This window comes from Siphateles boraxobius, unplaced genomic scaffold (genome assembly GCF_051911475.1).
Source record: "Siphateles boraxobius isolate OS27281-9 unplaced genomic scaffold, OSU_SipBor_1 2, whole genome shotgun sequence".
NCBI classification, from domain to species: Eukaryota; Metazoa; Chordata; class Actinopteri; order Cypriniformes; family Leuciscidae; genus Siphateles; species Siphateles boraxobius.
In genome coordinates, this window is record NW_027508810.1 from 15,879,935 (window position 1) to 15,898,732 (window position 18,798).

General features: G+C 38.1%; 2 protein-coding genes across 9 annotated transcripts in view; both read right to left on the bottom strand.

The window, feature by feature from the left end:
• Positions 1 to 158: 158 nt before the first annotated feature.
• Positions 159 to 11,403, bottom strand: pdlim3b (PDZ and LIM domain 3b). 3 transcript variants are annotated; one of them, XM_077236056.1, is made up of 8 exons: positions 10,867 to 11,399; positions 6,416 to 6,567; positions 5,916 to 6,000; positions 4,376 to 4,443; positions 3,915 to 4,097; positions 2,103 to 2,230; positions 1,723 to 1,834; positions 159 to 1,576 (listed from the first exon to the last, which is right to left on the bottom strand). In XM_077236056.1, the coding sequence occupies exons 1-8, from the start codon at positions 10,957 to 10,959 to the stop codon at positions 1,387 to 1,389; spliced, it is 1,011 nt and encodes a 336-aa protein (XP_077092171.1). In that variant the 5' UTR covers positions 10,960 to 11,399; the 3' UTR covers positions 159 to 1,386. The 3 variants fall into 3 exon arrangements, with proteins under 3 accessions (XP_077092171.1, XP_077092170.1, XP_077092172.1); XM_077236055.1 differs by lacking the exon at positions 4,376 to 4,443 and adding an exon at positions 4,760 to 4,947 and having other exon boundaries at positions 10,867 to 11,098; XM_077236057.1 differs by lacking the exons at positions 3,915 to 4,097; positions 4,376 to 4,443 and adding an exon at positions 4,760 to 4,947 and having other exon boundaries at positions 10,867 to 11,403.
• A 1,789-nt stretch (positions 11,404 to 13,192) lies between these two features.
• Positions 13,193 to 18,798, bottom strand: part of sorbs2b (sorbin and SH3 domain containing 2b) — a 78,735-nt gene continuing 73,129 nt past the window's right edge. For 3 of the 6 annotated variants that reach the window (XM_077236059.1, XM_077236062.1, XM_077236058.1), the window contains 5 exons: positions 18,545 to 18,691; positions 17,624 to 17,737; positions 16,070 to 16,119; positions 15,806 to 15,912; positions 13,193 to 15,107 (listed from right to left, as the gene is read on the bottom strand). In XM_077236059.1, the coding sequence (XP_077092174.1) occupies positions 15,046 to 15,107; positions 15,806 to 15,912; positions 16,070 to 16,119; positions 17,624 to 17,737; positions 18,545 to 18,691 (480 nt within the window). In that variant the 3' untranslated portion in view covers positions 13,193 to 15,045. The remainder of the gene's footprint in view (positions 15,108 to 15,805; positions 15,913 to 16,069; positions 16,120 to 17,623; positions 17,738 to 18,544; positions 18,692 to 18,798) is intronic. The other 3 variants (XM_077236061.1, XM_077236060.1, XM_077236063.1) reach the window with 2 other exon arrangements.

The window sequence follows — 18,798 nt, forward strand, 5'->3', positions numbered from 1 at the left end:
AGTTATTAAACATTATATATATATATATATATATATATATATATATATATATATATATATATATATATATATATATATATATATATATATATATATATATATATGTATACATCTTTTGTATTTAACCAGCATTTAATTCAGCAAGTTCACATTCAGCATTTTGTTTTAATTTTTTTTTATTGAATATGGTTATTTAGTCGCACAATTTACAATGTAGTGATATAATAAACTTTCAGTCTTATTTGTTATCAAAGGTGACCTTAAAGGGATAACTGAGGAAATTACAGAATTATCATTTGTGAGTAAACTGTGCCTTTAAGTTCATTGAAAATCACCAGAACTGAAGAAAGTAAATGCAGCATATGATCATAGCATATGCATAGAAATGTTGGTATTCAGCTGAAGAAAAAGTTAAAAAAAAAAGTTTTGTACTGGAAAACAGATTGCATTGCTTTTTTCCTATTTCTTTCACAGTGTGTGCACATTACCAAATACCTTGTACATAGATGATGGCATATTTGAACCTGTATTAAAATAAAAAATACTTTCTTGCGTATTTTAAGAATAACTGAAACCTAGTATGATTGATGTGTTGAAATTTAGGATTTGATCTGCACAGATCACAGAAATTAGAGAGTTTACTGATGATTTTTCAACAAGAACTGGATTAAGGCATTAAGAAAGAGATTACACCTGGCATTCATTTTATTTATTTTTATTTTTTTGTGATTTGGATCACAAATGGTCAGTGCTAAATGCTATTTTGGGGTCTATAAATCATAACACTGAAACATTAAAATGTAGTCAGAAACGCATGTTTCCACCTTGCATGTGTAGTGTAAACTCTATCTGTCCTAAATGTGTTCCGAACCGCAGTGAAGCAACCAATTGTGCACCCATGCACCAAATGGTCAGGGACAAGTTGTGAGAAAGTGCACCAAAGAAAGGGATTCAAGCTTTGCTGCATTGTTCTAAAACACACAGATTATGTTCGAAATAGCCGTTTTTATTCTCTTCCTTTCCTGCTTGCAAGTCACGGAAGCCACTTAACGTGGATTTGTTCATAGTGTTCATGCCCTGCACTCTGTTGTAGAGTGTGGCAAAATAAGTTGGGAGTGTCACATCAAAATCTGAACACAAGTAGATGCAGAAGATCAATTTAAAGTGCATGTTAATACCAGGTGTAAACAGTAATTTTTTTGATCACTTAAAATGCTGTGGTTTACAGGGTTAAAAAGTTGCCTTGTGTTCTCTTTTATAAACTAATATGAAGTTTGAGGTTCAAGCTCTATTCTTACACAAACCAGATAGGGCCAATAAGGGCAAACAATACACATTTTCTAATTTCAACTGTCAGTTGTGTGAGTTCTGAGTTTTTCCGTCCCTCTAAGCAGTGGGATATACAGTAACTAGATCATGTCCCTCAGGTTGGGTCGTTCGCATTCGAGCATGGGCTTCACAGTACAACTGTCCCTCCACAAAAAAGTAGCCCTTCTGCTTCAAGTTCACACCACAGTCTGAGCACACGAAACAGGCTGGATGGCGGTACTTGTCCCGTGCTTTCACCACCGTTCCTCTGTAAGCCAGTTGTAGAAACAGTTAAATTTAATGAAGTAGTTAAAATGCATGAACAAAATTCAGTGTAGAAGAGTTTTCAAGAAAATTGGTAATATATTCTCAAAGACACCATTTGTGCGGTCTCATGCTGAATGCTGTACTCACACAATGCCGGTGCCACATTTATCACAGAGAGGCAGCTTCTGCAGTGAGGATGTGGCCACTTGTGGTTTTGACACTGGGGCTTTTACACTTCTAGTCACCATGGGCTTTGTGCCTGTCAGAAGAATAAAGAAAAGAGGCTCATATCCACTTCGGGAATGTGAAATGCTCCCTCATTTAAACTCATCTGAATCCAGACCATTAAAAGATCAGCAGGCTCTGACTGATGCCATTAGCAGAATTGCAAAAGGATATTGAAGTCAAATTGAGGATAACTTTGACTTCTTCATCAGTGCTACAAGCTGTAATTTTCAGTGTCTTATGAATTCAACATTGCATTCTTCTAAAGACGGGTGGTGTTGTAATAAATGAAGGCAGCTCACCATCACTCTCGACATAGTCTTGCAGGGCCTTAAACGATCCAGACTGACGTGGTTCATGTGGCACCACATGGTCCTCTTGGAGCATACGGTATACATGGGATTCTTCAATGGATGTCAGGGGTTTAGGGCTGAAAACGGATAAAAGGCAGAAGCACATAACGTCCATTAAGTGAAAATTACCATTCGTTGTTATATAAAAGTTTGGCAGTGCACATTATGAATATTAGAGTATTAATGGCTTTTTTTTTCAATGGCGGTTTTTGGCCAAAAGAGAAAAACGACCGAAAATATGAGTCGAAAATATATGCCGCCGCACCCCTAAGTGTTCAGTGCTCAGGTTTCAGTCTCGCTCTAGCCATTATCAGTGCGCTCTATGCTAGGGGTTAAACAGATCATAGTAGATCTGTGATCCATACGGACCAGGCCCCATAGTTCGGCACTGGTGTTTTCCGGATGAATTGCTAAGTTTCACCATCAATTCGGTACTCGCTCACTATTATCTGCATGCACAGCCGCACACACCGGAAGGCCGTGCACATAGAGAGACAGCACGTGAATTGATTCCTCTTTTGCATCTCTGTGCTCTTGAATGGTCACATACACACAAACTTAAAAAATACCTGTCTCAGCAAGTATTCCTGTAAACACAGCCAGTTATGTCTTAAATGAACATAAAGAGTAGAGAAAGAAATCAGATGTGTATCACTTTATTAGATCCGTGCATTCAGTCTTAAAGTGACAGCAATCTATAAATACCTGCTGCTAAGTCATTGATGGTAATCAAACAACAAATCACAGCTTTAACAAAGAATCATTTAATGTATAGAGTGAACACAATAATGTTTTTTTTTTTTTTTTTTTTTTTTTTTTTTTTTTACATTTATGCCTAATCATTACATGTCTGTACCGGAATTCAAACTTATTTTATTTGTAACTTTGTTATAATGTATTTAGTGTATGTTAACACACCCAGCCCTCCCCTAATTCAGTATCATTAAAATTATGGAATTTCATTAAAAAGTCTAATATGAATACAATTATACAAAAATTAGCAAATGTAAAAAAAATATATATATAAAAAAAATTGGTTTCTGAAGCGCATCCAACATTTTCGGTTTCGGAATTTTTTATTTCGGTGCATCCCTAGTATAAAAAGTTAAAGGAATGTCCCAGATTTAAAACAACATGCTGCATTAATATGCTGTTGATTACCACAGCAAATAATTTTGACTTGTCTCTCTTTTGACCTGTGATGTCTATGGGACAAGGCGTTCCAGAGGGTTTAATAGCAAAAACTGCAAAGCTCATATTTTTGTTATTCCATACAAAGAAATATGTTGCTTAAATTGTAGAGCTGTACTGTTTTAAGTTGATGGACTTAGTTTTCTTAGTAAAAGACACACCGTGTTTTCTGGCTTTATAAGAGGCTCACTTAAAAGTTATCAAGCAATTTTATCACACTAGTCTCATATAAACCCATAATGTTTGTATTATGTACTATGTACTATGTACTATTTTAAATAATAGCTTTTTTATTATTTATTAAACTTGATCATTTATGATAATTAATTACTGTAAACACAAATCATATTAAGCAAACCCTATTTATTATAAAGAAATGTCCATGATTTAATATTTTATTAATATCAGTGCCTTTTCCAGACCTGCAGAACACAACTGAAAGCTTTGCCCTTTTTTTCATCTGTAGGAACCCTGTTAACCTGCTTTTATTAATGCTTACTGTATCAGCATGAGCTGATAGATTTGTAAGGTGGTGTGAAGCAAGCGTGATGGAAACAAAGCTCTGGTTACCTGGGCGGTGCTTGCCTGACTACAGTGGACATCTGAGTCTGCTGCAGTGTGTTTGAAACATTGTCTGCTGAGTATAATGCAATAGGGGAGTTATACTGTGAAGAAGGAACTGCCTTGGACCCAGCCGATGGGATGCCAGGCATCTGAGCTACATTTCCCATCAGCATCTGGGATGTATTATCACTGGAGTTGTGTAAGGTCAGTGTATAATAGCCAGATGAGCCAAACCAGGAAGCAATCAAATCAAAGTGGCCATATAGAGGACACAGAAAATGACAAACAAGACAGAAAAGAATGGAAGAAGTAGTTAGGGATGTACATAGAGCTTCAGTATATATTGCGCTTCTGCTATACAATACATCAGCAAGTTTGTTCAAAGATATATCAATGTAAAATATAATAATTCTACTGTGATTATGTGACCATCTATGACTACATGCAGGGTGTTTTTGTCTAATGACCTCCTTTGGCTTGCAGTTGTGAAGGGCTTTGGTCTGACATTAAACTTGTGTTCGAAGTAATCAACGTCCTGTAAGACATAAGAGTGAAGATGTTAATAGACAGGTGAAAGGAGCAAAAGTCCTCCAAGATCCAACACTGCAGGCCCAAATGTGGATATTTGACTGTAATAATGTACTAGTATACAGAATTAAATAAGGGGTTGGCCTTTCTTAACATCTTTCTATCATCATTTCCTATCCAAATGCTTATATTCAGGCTGCAGGAAGTCTTGTGAGGACTTCTGGTGTGTGTTAGTGGTAAGTGGGCAGTGGGCAGTCGGTCTACAGCAAGCAGAGGGAAGTGTCTTAGTCCATATGGCTGGGGTGATCCAAGTTGGCACTCACCCCTCAGGCTTTTCATGCACCAGACCCCGGATCTGTCCTTGCAGGGCGTCCTGGATGTTATCTTGAGAGTAGAGGCCTATGGGAGTGTTGTAGGCGGAGCTCACAACCTGTGTTTTGTCATCCAGACTGGCGGCAGCCACAAAGGGCTGTGCTCTTCTGTTATGACCTGTGCCAATAGGTTTATGCTCCTGCATGTGTAGGACAGATGGACACACTACATACTTAAAGCCCCACACAAACACCACATTCTCCAGATATGTCCTTTTGTTAAAGATCCTTAACTTCTCCAAACTATTTTATTGCATCTCTTTATTTTTAAAGGTTGCATATTTTTTCATTTAAATTTGGCAAATTACATGCATTTGCGTCTATGTGTGCATGTGCGTTTGTGTAAGTATTTATATGGCTTTACTTTAAGTTATATTGTGTTGGACAAGGACAAATCTACTTTTGGTCACACAAAACATAGCAGACTTGCACAATTTTTAAAGGGATACTTCACCCAAAAATGAAAATCTCATCATGTACTCAACCTCGCGCTGTCCCAGATGTATATGACTTACTTTCTTCTGTGGACCACAGAGATTTTTAGAAAAATAGCCCATCTCTGTCAGTCCATATAATGCAAGTTGACGCTTCAAAAACCACGAAAAACAAACACGACAGTAATCCATATGACCCTAGTTGAGGATGTAATGTCTTCTGCAGTGAAATGATAGGTGTGAGTGGGAAAAATACTAATTTTTTAAAATATAAACCAGCTTTTGGCCTACTTTCATATGTGTGTTCATGAGTTACCCCTTTATGTTAACACCAGAACATTATGAAACTCATGCGAGAAGTGATTCATATCCACAAAGGACTGTCAGTTCTTGCGTGAGTGCTTCACAATGCGTTTGCGTCAATATTAGAATGTTTCACACACACCTATCTTCGTTTGTGTTATACATGAGAAAGAAAGGCATATACATCTGGGACAGTATGAGTAAATGATGAGACCATTTTCGTTTTTGGGTGGAGTAACTCTTTAACATGCCTCATGCACTCTAACATCTCTACAAAAAAATTAAAAAAGTCTTTAATTATCCATTTTATTGCTGCATGTTATTAGCAGATACAAATAAAGAGCTGTGCATTTATCTTCCATTACACTTACTTGCTTCTCTGCCTCCAAATTTATTTTGAATGGGTTTACCTTCCCCTCTTCTATAACCTGAGGGGACCACATTTTAGTTTCTGGCCTGCAACACATAATGCACACAGTTAGACATGATGTACTCGCCTCCTGTGAAACTGTAAAAAAAGATCAAAGAGCACTAAGGGGGGTGTGTGTGTGTGTGGGGGGGGGGGGGGGCACCAGGACCATGACCTCTTCTAGATAGTAAAGTAACGTCAACAGCCTGGCATGTACAAGCCAGATGGTTTATAGGAGGGTATTAATCACCAAGGAAAGACACATTCATCGTTGTCATAAATAAGGCTCTGCGGGTACTGATGGACACTTTCATAGCAAGGGGTAAAGACAAGTTCTTTTGGGACTCCTGCTTAGAGTTCTCTGTAACTTTAAAAGGAGGTTAGAGAACATGATATAAAGTTGTTGAAATACGCCTAATGCGGTTTGTAACACTATCCTTTAATAAGAAAAGCTCATGGTACCTCTCTATCTTGAGGGAAAGCTGATTGGTGGAGTCTTTGATCTTGTTCTGTGCTTCAGCATGAGTCACACCGTCTGTGGACACTCCCTGGATGGCCAGGATGATGTCTCCGGGACACAGGTTGACCCGAGATGCCTTACTGCCTGGAGTCACCTGAAAGCAAGAACCTTTTTTGTTTTAGTGAATTAATATTTCAATAATTCAGAGGGAGTCGGAAGGGGTTCACTGCATTGTGCTTTTAGAGTATTGAACCTTGAACCCTGAAGATGGTATACAAGTTTTTCAAAACCAAGAAACCAAAATGAATAGAACATTTCTTAGACTTAGATACAAATTCTTACTGCTTTAAATTATTCCTTTTATTATGAACACATTTCAATGACCCCTAGATTTAATGTAAATGGGAGTGGTTTTGGATCGTGTCCGCTCAGGACAATGGGCTTCTACATCACTTTGGATAAATGTGCTAAATGTTTCATTTTTTTTTTTACTGTAGAAACAAAGATTTGAAAGCATTCAGATTCTTAAGATCAGACGTGAACCTTCTTTTAAAGTCATTGTAAGTTTCCAGCAAACCATGGAACAGTTTAGACCCAAACAGAAAGTGACAGGGGTAGAAACAATCTGTTGACCCTCTGGTTTAGAAGTGGACTAAAAATAGCATGGCGTGGATATGTCAGTCATGGCCGTGTATCGCCCTCGGGGGGAACACAGTCAGGCCTATTGGCGGTTGATGATCTGACTGTTCTGGCATTCACCCTGCAGCCCGGTGTTTCTCTGCCCTCTCCTTCCATCATGCTCTCTTTCATTAATGGAGTCTGACATCATTCCTTACTCCTCTCATCACTGACGGGCTCATTTTCTTAGGTATTCTCATCGTCCCCCTAGTCGTTTATCTCATCACCTCATCCTGTGTGCAGGTCTCGTTCTACCTGCCTCCTCCTGACTCAGCTGCTCTATTATATCCCAATACCCCTGACCTTCTTCTATTTAGGTCTGAATCTCAAGAGTGGAAGATTTATACCAGGTCAAGTCATGCCAGTTATTTAAGACCAGAGGGTTTTAGTTTTCCATCATCAGTGCTTAATGTCATGAAGATTTGTGATGTTTTATTCCGAATGCATAATTTATTGACTGATGAAGCTAGCCGTGATTAAGCCTGTTTCCTGTCAAATAACAGTCACGGTGTAATATTTCATTTCCTGACGCCTTTCTCACTTTGTGTACACAACAAAATCACATTTGTCCGCTTGTATTTTCCAGAGAGAATACATATTTGATTATGTAATTTAAGAGACATTGATCTCTGGCCATATTTAAGGCAACAAACGGAAAAAACTAGGCTTTAGTTCCCCTGTAGACATCTATTATCGGGGCGTCTGCAGAAAGGATGACTGTGAAGAAATAAGCACCCAAATTGTTCAGAATTGACACAATGAAAATGAGATCCCTTGACACTACTCCAGCAAATGGAGGATGTGTTTGGCTCAAAAACAAAGACACTCTGTTTAATAGATGGAAACAAAAGGAGCTGTGAACTGAGACGAAACCGTCGAGTGACTGGTATCTGAGCTTCAGTATAAACAGAAACATGAATATAATTATTTTTTTGTAAGCTATGCAGCACCTGTGCAGAAAAAATCCCCAAGGTGACACAAACCCACAAGAGAAGCATGTAAGGGCAAGCTGAGCATTGGACATTATGTTCAGAGCAACATCAGGCAGAATAAATTAAAGAGATAGTTCACCTAAAAATTAAAATATATTTACCCTCATGTCATTCCAAAGCCATGATTTTCTTCAGTTAAAAAAAGGGGTCTAAAATAACATCAGACCCCACTAACTTTCATTTTATGGACAACATTTTTTTTTAAGTATCTTCTTTTTTGCACCACAGCTATTCCTTTAATTTTTTTCTGCTGACTGAACCTACGTGGAAACCGACACGAGGATGGTTAAATGATAAAATGGAAAAAGCTCAAGGTTGATGCTCAACCATGAACTATCCCCATCATGCCCTTTAGCAAAACACTAAAGCCCAGGTTGTTCCAGGGGGAATGTCCCTGTAATAAATGTACTGTGTCGCTTTCGGTAAAGTATCTGTTCAATGACTGGATTTAGAGAGTCATTTACATTTTTAATTCAACAGTATAATTTAGACAGTCTGATTTGGCTTCTCATAAAAGCCCCATCTGTGCTGGCATGCCCGCATCGATGGAGGCTAATGTTACTCGAATAAGAACATCAGGGCTCAAAGAATGAGAAAAGAACCACCTTGCTGGCATCAATATGTGTATGATTACAGACAGCGGTTATACAAAGAAACCACACACATTCTGCATTAGTCATCAGTATTTCTCTGCTTGAAAACATTATATATTTAGCTTTCAGGTTCTGGGTATAGACGTACACAAAAATAAGAAACACTCATTCTAATCCGTAAGGTTTGAGCTGGTTTTGTTGTTTTTGTTTGAAATCAAATCCAATGGCATTTTCACGTGGAAGTTATTAGCAAGGAATGTTAAATAAACCTGATTGGTTTATTTTAAGAATGACATCATTCTGTTTAGCTGAGACTTCATATTTAGTTCACCTGGAAGTTTATTTTCCCTCTAATGTGGCCAAAACCAGTGACGCATTAGAATTTTTTTTTTTTTGAGGTTCCATTGTTATAACTTTTTATTATCTTGGAATACCATAGTATATTTATAAGGGAATAGCATATTATATTAATAAGGTAATCATTGAAAAACCATTATACCATCTTACCAGCACTGTGCGCATCCAACCACATTTTATTTCTGTTTTTTTTTTTTTTCATTCATATTTTGTAAGACCTGCTGTTCTGCTTCTAATCAGGGAGTATGAAGACAGTCATTTTTACGACGACCTCTCTGCTCTCCACTGCATTTTTTCCCCACATGCAATTTATGGTTAATGTCAGAACTGGCTTTCCACTTAGAATATACTTGAATGTCATGATCAAAGAGCTGCTGTTGATGAGACTGAGCTACTAATCAAACTGCTACATTCCACACATCAGAATGCAGCACTGTTCAGACACAGCCCTGGACAAAAGTCATTATATAGATGCTGTGTACAATACATAGCATTTTCCCCAGTCAGACTCCCAACAGATTTCTGAGAAGGAGAGAGACAGCATAAGTTAGACGAGACTGCTTGCGCTGTGTTTCTGAATAAGGGAAATTAGTAGTTTTGATCTGGTGGAGCCTTATAGGATCCTCTTAGCCTTCACCAAAACTGTGAAGTTGCAGAGCATAAATCTAGCATGCCATTGTACCTGCCTCTTATTCAGTTCAAAATAATTACATATATGAATTGACATGCTTTCACCACCATCCAGGTGATCTATAAGGAAGGATTAGTCCGTTTCAGGCATTTATGAACAATCCTAGTGGATAAGAGGTCAGTTATGGTGCTGAAATAGTAACTTAAATTAAAGAGATCGCTCAATTCATCTCTCACATGGGTGCTTTTAACCTTTGACCTCGTCTGTTACCATAAATGTTCAGACTTCATCGGCTGTTTAAAATATTGTTGGACTAAGGGCTTTGCGATTCATTCAGACAACAGGTGTAGAGATCCCCTCTGGAGCCTGTGTGTGTGTGTGTGTGTGTGTGTGTGTGTGTGTGTGTGTGTGTGTGTGTGTGTGTGTGTGTGTGTGTGTGTGTGTGTGTGTGTGTGTGTGTGTGTGTGTGTGTGTGTGTGTGTGTGTGTGTGTGTGTGTGTGTGTGTGTGAAAAATACAGTCAATATTATGAAATATTATTACAATTTAAAATAATGGTTTTTAATATATTTTAAAATGTAATTTATTCCAGTGATGGCAAAGCTGTATTTTCAGCATCACTACTTCAGTCTTGTGTCACATGATCCTTCAGAAAGCACTCTGAGCTGATTTACTCAAGAAACATTTCAATGTTGAAAACAGTTGTGCTGCTCAATATTTCTGTGGAAACCGTTATGCATTTTTTTTCATGATATATTAATGAAAGTTCAAAAGAACAGCATTTGTTTGAAATAAAAATCTTGTAAAAATATAAATTATCACTTTTGATCAATGCATCCTTGCTGAATGTAAGTATTAATTTCTTAAAATGCACTACCAGAGAAAGTCACATAATAACATAAAAAAAACTGCGTCAATATAACAAACATAGAAAGTCTCTATTGGGAAATGATTCCCTGACAACCACAGATGTTTCTAAAAATGAATGTCAGTTTGAACTTGTGACTCTAAAAATATTTCTCTGAAATGTTTCTCACTGTCCTCCTCAGTAACGTCTAAAGTGAGGTCCTGGGAATGTTTTTTATGATCCACCCACTGATTTCTCATGCCCACGGCGGTGTTTCCCAGCACATCAAAAGCATCATTATATCTTGAGTGGATTGTGTGAAGAAGCAGAGACTTTAGCCAAAGGCTTTCACTTACCCGAGTTATGGTCAGTGGCTGGTTGAAATCTTTGCCTCCTGAAAGCCGAAATCCCCAAGGGGCTGGCCCGTCCAGTACCACGTTCTGTGGCATTTCTGTCTTGTTCTGTTTAGTCTCTCTCTCAAAGTTGAACTTGGTTCTTCAGTGCGGTCTCTTCTTATTGGCAAGAGATCTGCAGTAAGAAGAGAATGATAAGCTCTATCCCTCCTACCCTGGACAAATTTCTCACCCAACCACGACAGGAAGCCAGTGCCTGTCTCTGAAGCCCTTTTAAGCATGTATGTGGGGTTAGGAGAGTGAATGAAAGAAAGATGATGCCAGGATGCCACTCCTCTTGTGAGGTCATAGGGTAGACTGAGAAAGTGAGGGTTCAAACTCTCTCCCTCCTTCAGATCAAAACCTTACACCCTTTATGATTAATCGTCCTTTCCCATAAGTAGCTGTTCAATAACTAAAATCTCCCTTCGTTCTGTCATCACCCAGTGTGCTGTCTAGACTTTTCTGTCCTTACCGCTGGCCAGACACCTGTGCCTGAATGAGAGGAGAAGTCAACATGAAATTAAGGCTGAGCGTTGAGTCAGAGCCTTTGCTGTCGATGAGCAGATTGAGCTATTTACAGAGCACAATAACAAAACCATATCATGTCATATCAATACAGCACTTATTGCTTTTTTAAACATCTCCTCTTAGGAATGTAAACAATTTTAATAGCACAGCCACATAAGGGAACATTTAAAACTATGTGGATTTCAGTTCAAGTGATAATTCTCTCATACAAAAAAAAGAAAGAAAAAAAGCCGTATGCCCCTTTCACACCAAGGATGATAACTACAAAGATAAAGATATAGTTCTAAAAATCGTCCTCAATATTAAAGAACAGCATAGTTCACACCACAGCTACGATACCGGCTCAGAGAAACGATATCGTTGGAATCACTTTCAGAACGATTTTATCCAGCTGATGAACGATAAAAATATTGACAGCCAATTAGAATCCATTCTGCTGTAACGAGCTCAAGCATCTGACCGCTGGTGTGGACGCTAGTAGTCATCATTATGGTGTGAACGGACCTTTTAATGTTTTTTTAGGGTGGTTACAACTTAGAACCAAAGAATATCATTGCAATTTGCTTTGGATGATTAAACATTAGGACCAAGTGGCATGTGCAAATAAATTACCTTTTCTCCGAACTACCTTTTCGCAATGACTGTTACCAACTGGTGTTGTTTTTTATCGCATGTAGGCCTACAGAGTTCTTTATGTAAATGTGTATCATGGCAACTTGCTCGCTGCGAGTTCAGCATCTAGCGCAATATTTGCTAAACGTATTGTTTAGACATCAAGCCCATCTAGTAAGCATTGGTTTGTTACATTTATGATGTCTTTTTTCTTGATTTAAAAAAAAAAAACATTGCAGGTAGACACCATTGATTAACAGCCAAGTAGCCACAACTTTGGATGCCATTCATTATTTCAGAGCTGCAATAAGGAGTGTTTCTATTGATCAGTAGGCCTACTGCGACAGGCACCCCATCAAAAAAGTGTCCCCATATTTTTACACTAATGAATATGGATTTTGCAAACATTTCATAATTTAAAATAGGTCTAGCGATGCCCCTGGCTTTCGTCATGTTTATTATGCGAAATACAGGCACATGATCACGATGCTTGTTTCCAAAGTAAAGTTTATACAGAGAGGACTGTGTACTGTACGTGACACTGGAGTGGCCTGTGTGCTCTTCATTTGAGGGCCAAACATTCTAGCTTGAGAGCACTTATATTGTAGGCTTGAACAGCTCCTTGTTTGGTGTGCCAGGGAAGGGCTATTTGTCATGGCCTGAGCTACATCAAATCCACGAAACCAGAAAATCCTTCTCTAATCCAAGTCTTCACATTGTGTACCTTTCTGGTAATTAAAAGGACAGGGCATCCAAGTCAAGGGGGTTTGAAATGAAATGAGAGTGAGTAAATTATGATTTTGGGCAAACAGATTGGCGTGGATGTTAACGGGGTTTGAGCTCTGTTCGCAGATATTTATATCAGAGAGCGTGTGAGATTTTGCTCCAGTAAAAACAAATGCGGGAAAAGCACAAAGACTAGACAGAAACCCCTGCCTCCTGTGAGTGAGCTGGATGGCTCTGGTTCTTCCTCTGGGGCAGAAACTCAGACAGGCTCTCCACTGACCCTCTGTTTACTGTGTCCCCATGGCAGCAGGAGGGACAACTCCAGGACATGATGTGGCTGTTTATAGACTGGACGGTCTGCAGGGACTAGATTGCTAGCAGAAGGATGATTTGTAGGAATTATCCTTACGGAGACTGTGAATCCCACTAAGAAAATATATGACTTTATTTATGTACTTTTGCACACAGAAAGAAAAGGCAGAGAAATACTTTAAAAACATTGATTGCTTTTACTTTTTGAAGAGTCTAAATCTATATTTTTTGTTTATTAACAAATGGATTGAGATGTTGATTTACCAGCAGCAAAAGTTTAGCACTTTGCATGTCATGTCTTTATATAATTCAGTGATGTGATATTCTGTCTATTCTTGACCAGTGAAATTAGTCAGTTTGTATCCAGTCAGAATCCATCACAAACTCTAGCACCAAATGTTCAATGCCAGAATTATACTAGGTTTAATTGAATGAACATATCACAGTGTTCTGTACTTTATAAACATTTGTTTCTGAAACATGCATTATTACAAATGTAAAAAGTATCCATGTTATCACATAAATTATGTAGTAGAGTTATGCACCAGGAACAGCCAAGTTAACTTCTGATCAGCTAGTGCTTAAGAATGGAAGACTGGGTGACAGCTCAGAGCCAGGTGGAAATATTGCTCTGTACAACCATACGCATCTCTTAATAAATTCTCATACTGGTACAATAATGAGTTTGCACTGACAAGCAGTTCTTTATGAAACAACATGCGCAGGATGTTACTGGTACATTAAGCATAGTGACAACACAGAGACTGCATAATTCCATGAGGAATAATATTGCCTAAATTACATATATTATCGGTTCATGTTTCTATTGACTGACACATTTACATTCGTGCTTTACCGACTGGAATAAAACTGTTAGTCATACAGTCTCACAGGAAGATTGAACATTTGAACGAGAGTGTACACTGTGCTGAACAGATCAAAGACATAGAAAGTGAACAATTAACAATATATTAAGTATATCATAATGAAAAATGTTTGCTGAATGATCAAATAAACAAAAATAGATTTTCACGTACATTTCCTCACTCAAATTGAACCAATATGAAGAATCGGAAGACGACATATACAAAATACATGGCTGCCAATTGCAGTTTAGTAATTATGACATCATGTGCTCCTCTTATTGGCCATAAATAGATTACAGTGTGTAAACCAAAAGTGATGTGCAAGGTCACCCAACACAGAAATATTTATTATAGGCAGTAGAGACATTAATAAGAGTCAGTTTACGACAGTTAACATGCCCACTTTTGCCAAAACGCCTTTTGTAAGGGAAACTGCATTCTTAAAAAGTTTTTCTCTTTAGATTGAAAAACATCAAAAATATTTTTCTCTTATCAGTAAAATCCTTCAAATGCTTAAAGGAATGTCTGGAGGAAGAACATAGAGCCCTAGAAATCCAGAGGTCATTCTTCTGAACCAGAGTTTTCATACTAAAAACATACATGTTGGCAGGAATGGTTAATGTCCAATGCCTGACGCAAACATGACACTGCAATACTGTTCAATCTATACGGTCAAGATCAGATCAGACATCAGGTCCAGTGTACAGAAGGGCACCAGTAGATCATTCCTCACCTGTATTTCACCCTTCCAATGAAGATAAACAGGGCACTTGAGTACTCATATTGTTGAAATTCATCAGCTTAACTAGACGGTGAGCGTACTGATTTTTTCAACTACGAGAAAAATGTAGGCAACCAAATGTTTTAAAGCATTTACTGAAATTCTTAATTAACATAATGGTTTCAACATATTTAAGCCAAATTACATGAATGGTGCAATAACCCCCTTCAAGGCCATTGACTTCTGTTTCCATCAGTCCAACAGGTTGATGACTGGAACATGTCATGCTATTTCCAGCAGGAAGCTGTAGGTGACATTGTCCATCTCTCCTCAGTATATGTATGACCATCAGAGATGTGTATTAGAAGAGTCCATTTATAGCCGCTTCACATAGTTGCCAGGAAAAGTTCCGAAAAATTTGGTTCTCCTGCACGTTCCTAAAAAAATAAAATATCGAATGAGGCAGGCATAAAAATGTATCTATCTAATATCTAAGTATACATTATAAGGTAAAACAATATTTTAGTACGAATCCCTCTATTTATTTATCCATAAATCCATTGGACATTGTTGACAGTATTTATTTTTTTTGTTGGAGAATAGCACCAGCTAGTGGCAAATAAGCGAACATCACTAAAACGCTCCTTGTGTAGTAACAAGCAGCATTATTAGGGCCCAAGCCCTGAAAGGGCGAAGGCCCTATTGTTTTCCTAAGGATTATTTATTATTCTTTTTATTATTTTACTACCTTTTGGGCACTTTTGGGGGCCTTAACGTGCTCAAAAACTCTTGAAACTTTGCACACGCGTCAGAACCCGCGGCCATCAGGGCCGGGCTGAAGATGGTACCCGGGCGTGGCAGGGGGGCTCGACAGCGCCCCCTGGAACGGGGTTTGAACACTTGTCCATATATCAAACACGCTTGCATGTAATAATCTGAAACTCGGTACACTTATAGATCTCATCGGGCCAAACAACTTTCGTGCTCTAAGTTTTACGTCAGCCCAACAGGAAGTCGGTTATTATGGGTTGTTTGGAAACTCATTTTCTATATTTTTCTTACGACTATTCGGGCACTTTTGGGGCCCTTAACGTGCTCGAAAACTCTTGTTAAAAATTAGAGTTTACAGTCTTACCCACAAACCATCCATCATCACACTTCTCCATGACGTCAACAACATCCCCCTCCTTCAGTTCCAGCTCATCTTCATTTCGTGGCATGTAGTTATACAGGGCTTGAAATCTGCAATAGGAAAGGCTCTTTAAGTGTGTATTCTACATTAGGTTATAATAAGTAATATAAAGGCCAAATCCCAAAATGAAGTAATGTTACCATAAAACAATATTAAATGTATGTACTGGTGAAGAAAAACATGGAGAAAAAGACTTGAGATACTCACGCTTCTCCAACACCTTGGAGCGGATCATGAACATATGCTTGTCTTTGGGACTGAAAAAGAGAAACCATGGAAGGCCATTTAAATGTTTCCGTCTTTTATTCTGCTGTATCTGATGCTGAGAACAGCCAGAGTTCCACTGTGCTCAATGAGAACAATTAATGCAAAGCCTGAGGCCAGGCCTGGATCAGCTGTGTATCTGAACTATGTTCATGATCAAACCCACAAACCAAATTAAATGCTGATTTAAAAAAAGAGTAATTGCATTTTTGTCAAATACGTATGAGATCCAGGACTACCGGGGCTCAAATTCAGGGTTTCTAAGCCATCAAACAACACATTTTCTAAAATGTGTTTATGGATTTAGAAACGGTTGAGAAATGCCTTAAATCCTGAAAACGAGGACTGTACTCCCCTTTTTTGGAAGGAAATGTGGGGAATAGGCTGCTTGCCTGGCCCTGGGGAGTACACCTTGTTTAAGCTGTGTACACAGGAAAGATCATTGGGACATTCCCAAGAGTAATCCAGACACCCAAAACAATCTCAATACAGTCCATGGCTTAAACCAATGCTGCATGAGCAAGCCAATTTCTTCAGCTGCTTTGACCCACAAAAAAAGAAAAAAAAAGAAAGGCTGTCAAAATCCACTGTTTGTGATCCAAGTAGTCATGACGGACATGCAGCAAAACCACTTCCAGACACATTTCCACATGCAGAACAAACAAAATGTTATCACTCTACAGCACTGTTAGGAATTAAATGTTATTTTCTTGACCACAAAATGCACTAATGCATAAACAGACAAGGCCATGGTGTTAAGAGTATCCCTCATTCATGACTCAGCATTACACCATATTGTACTGTGTGTTGAATATTACTGCCTACTGAAGCATCATGTGACCAGACACTGACAAAAATATAATATGGCCGTTTATACACTATCATAATATCATTATATCCAGCTATAGGCTATTATTATCGCTGTGTACAAGATCAGGTTCAGTTCCATGCTTATTATATTTACTCTATAAGCTATTCCATCTGAAAGCTTATTACTGTATAAACTTGAACATGTTAGTTTATAAGACATTGTGTAATATTATGTTTAAAAAAAAGTATTTAATAAGGTACTCAATCAAAATAGTAAACACAAGTACAAGCCAAGAATACTTAGAATACTTAATTACTTTTAAGTATATCTCGATCAACAAGTATAGGCCAAATATACTTAGACTTTTCTGTCAGTATAAGTCATCTATACTTAAGTGCATTTGAAGTATATTTCTGAGAAGTACATAAGGTATATTTCTGAGAAGTACATAAAAAGTAGACTGAAAGTATACTTTCTTATTTTTAGTTTAAAAGAAGTATACTAATAGCACACTTGAATAAACTTCTTTCTTGTGAAGGTAGCAGCAAAAATGGAAAGAATTGCACTTAAATCAGTGAATCCCTAGGTCAAATACAGTGAATGACATTATGCGTTGTGCAGGGATACTTTGAAATGAGAGAAAACAGAATTTCCCTTGAGTCACACAAGGTGCACATACTCCCTACCCTATGAGATGGTGAAAAGTTTTGACCTCTAACAGGCGATCCGCAGGACCTCCTAGACATCACAGGGCTACGAGGGGGCTTACCAACAACCACAACATCACGCCTTAAAACAGACTGAAAGAACCAGAACCAGGAGAAGCTGAAATGAGGGTTATGTGCAGTCTTATACAAACACAAGTTACTAAAATGTACACTACCGTTCAAAAGTTTGGGGTCAGCAAAGATAAAACTCAGCAAGGACACAGTAAATTGATTGAAAGTGACAGTAAAGGCTTTTACATTGTAATTTTAATCAAAGAGTCTTGAAAATATATTGTGGTTTTCAAAAACTGTTTACAACATTGATGAGCGTAAGAGACTTTTTTCAAAAACATTAATCTTACCAACCTCGACTTTTGAATGGTAGTCTATATATTAAATAAATGGATTAACATTAATGAGTGCATATACTTTATTTTTGGTCTAAATGTCTCATTATTAACTTAGTTGCCCAACCATCCATAATGAGCGCTGCTTGTTTGTTTGTTCCCTCCCATACCAGAGGACAGAGCTAACAGGGGAAGCCCTATAAAGCAAATGTAAAGGACCCTGGGGTTGTGAGTAGTGAATTTAAAAGGGTTGGGTGATTTAAATGTCTACGACCTACTAATAATTATGATTCTAGCTTCCCATATAACTGAAATAATTTACAACATGCCAAACATATGAACTACATTGTTTTGAGATTTATTTATGAATTGTGCACACTGTGGTGCAATAAATCTTTCATGGAAATACATACTGCAATGATTATGTGGTTTAAGTTATATAGGTCACTTTGATAGGGAACGTTAGTGTCTGTATTACGGAGTGGCAAGACTGAAGGGCAGGGTAGAGGATGATTAGCACTACGACAGTCACTAGCAAGCAGATTGTCTTTACCTTGACCTTTGGGGAGCGGAGGTCCTGTCGTGAGAACAGTTTGGCAGAGAGAGGGGGCGACTGTGAAACCCCAGGCAATGGGGGGGTGTAGCGCGGGGAAGGGGGGGAGTACTTAGCCGATGAGGGCTGTGTGAACTTCAATGATATCTGTGAGGACAGGGGAGGGAGAGAGATATGGAGAGGCATTCTGGGAAACTTCACCCTGCTAATGTGGAGACTAAAACAGCTATACACGATAAAGATGTGTGTAATTC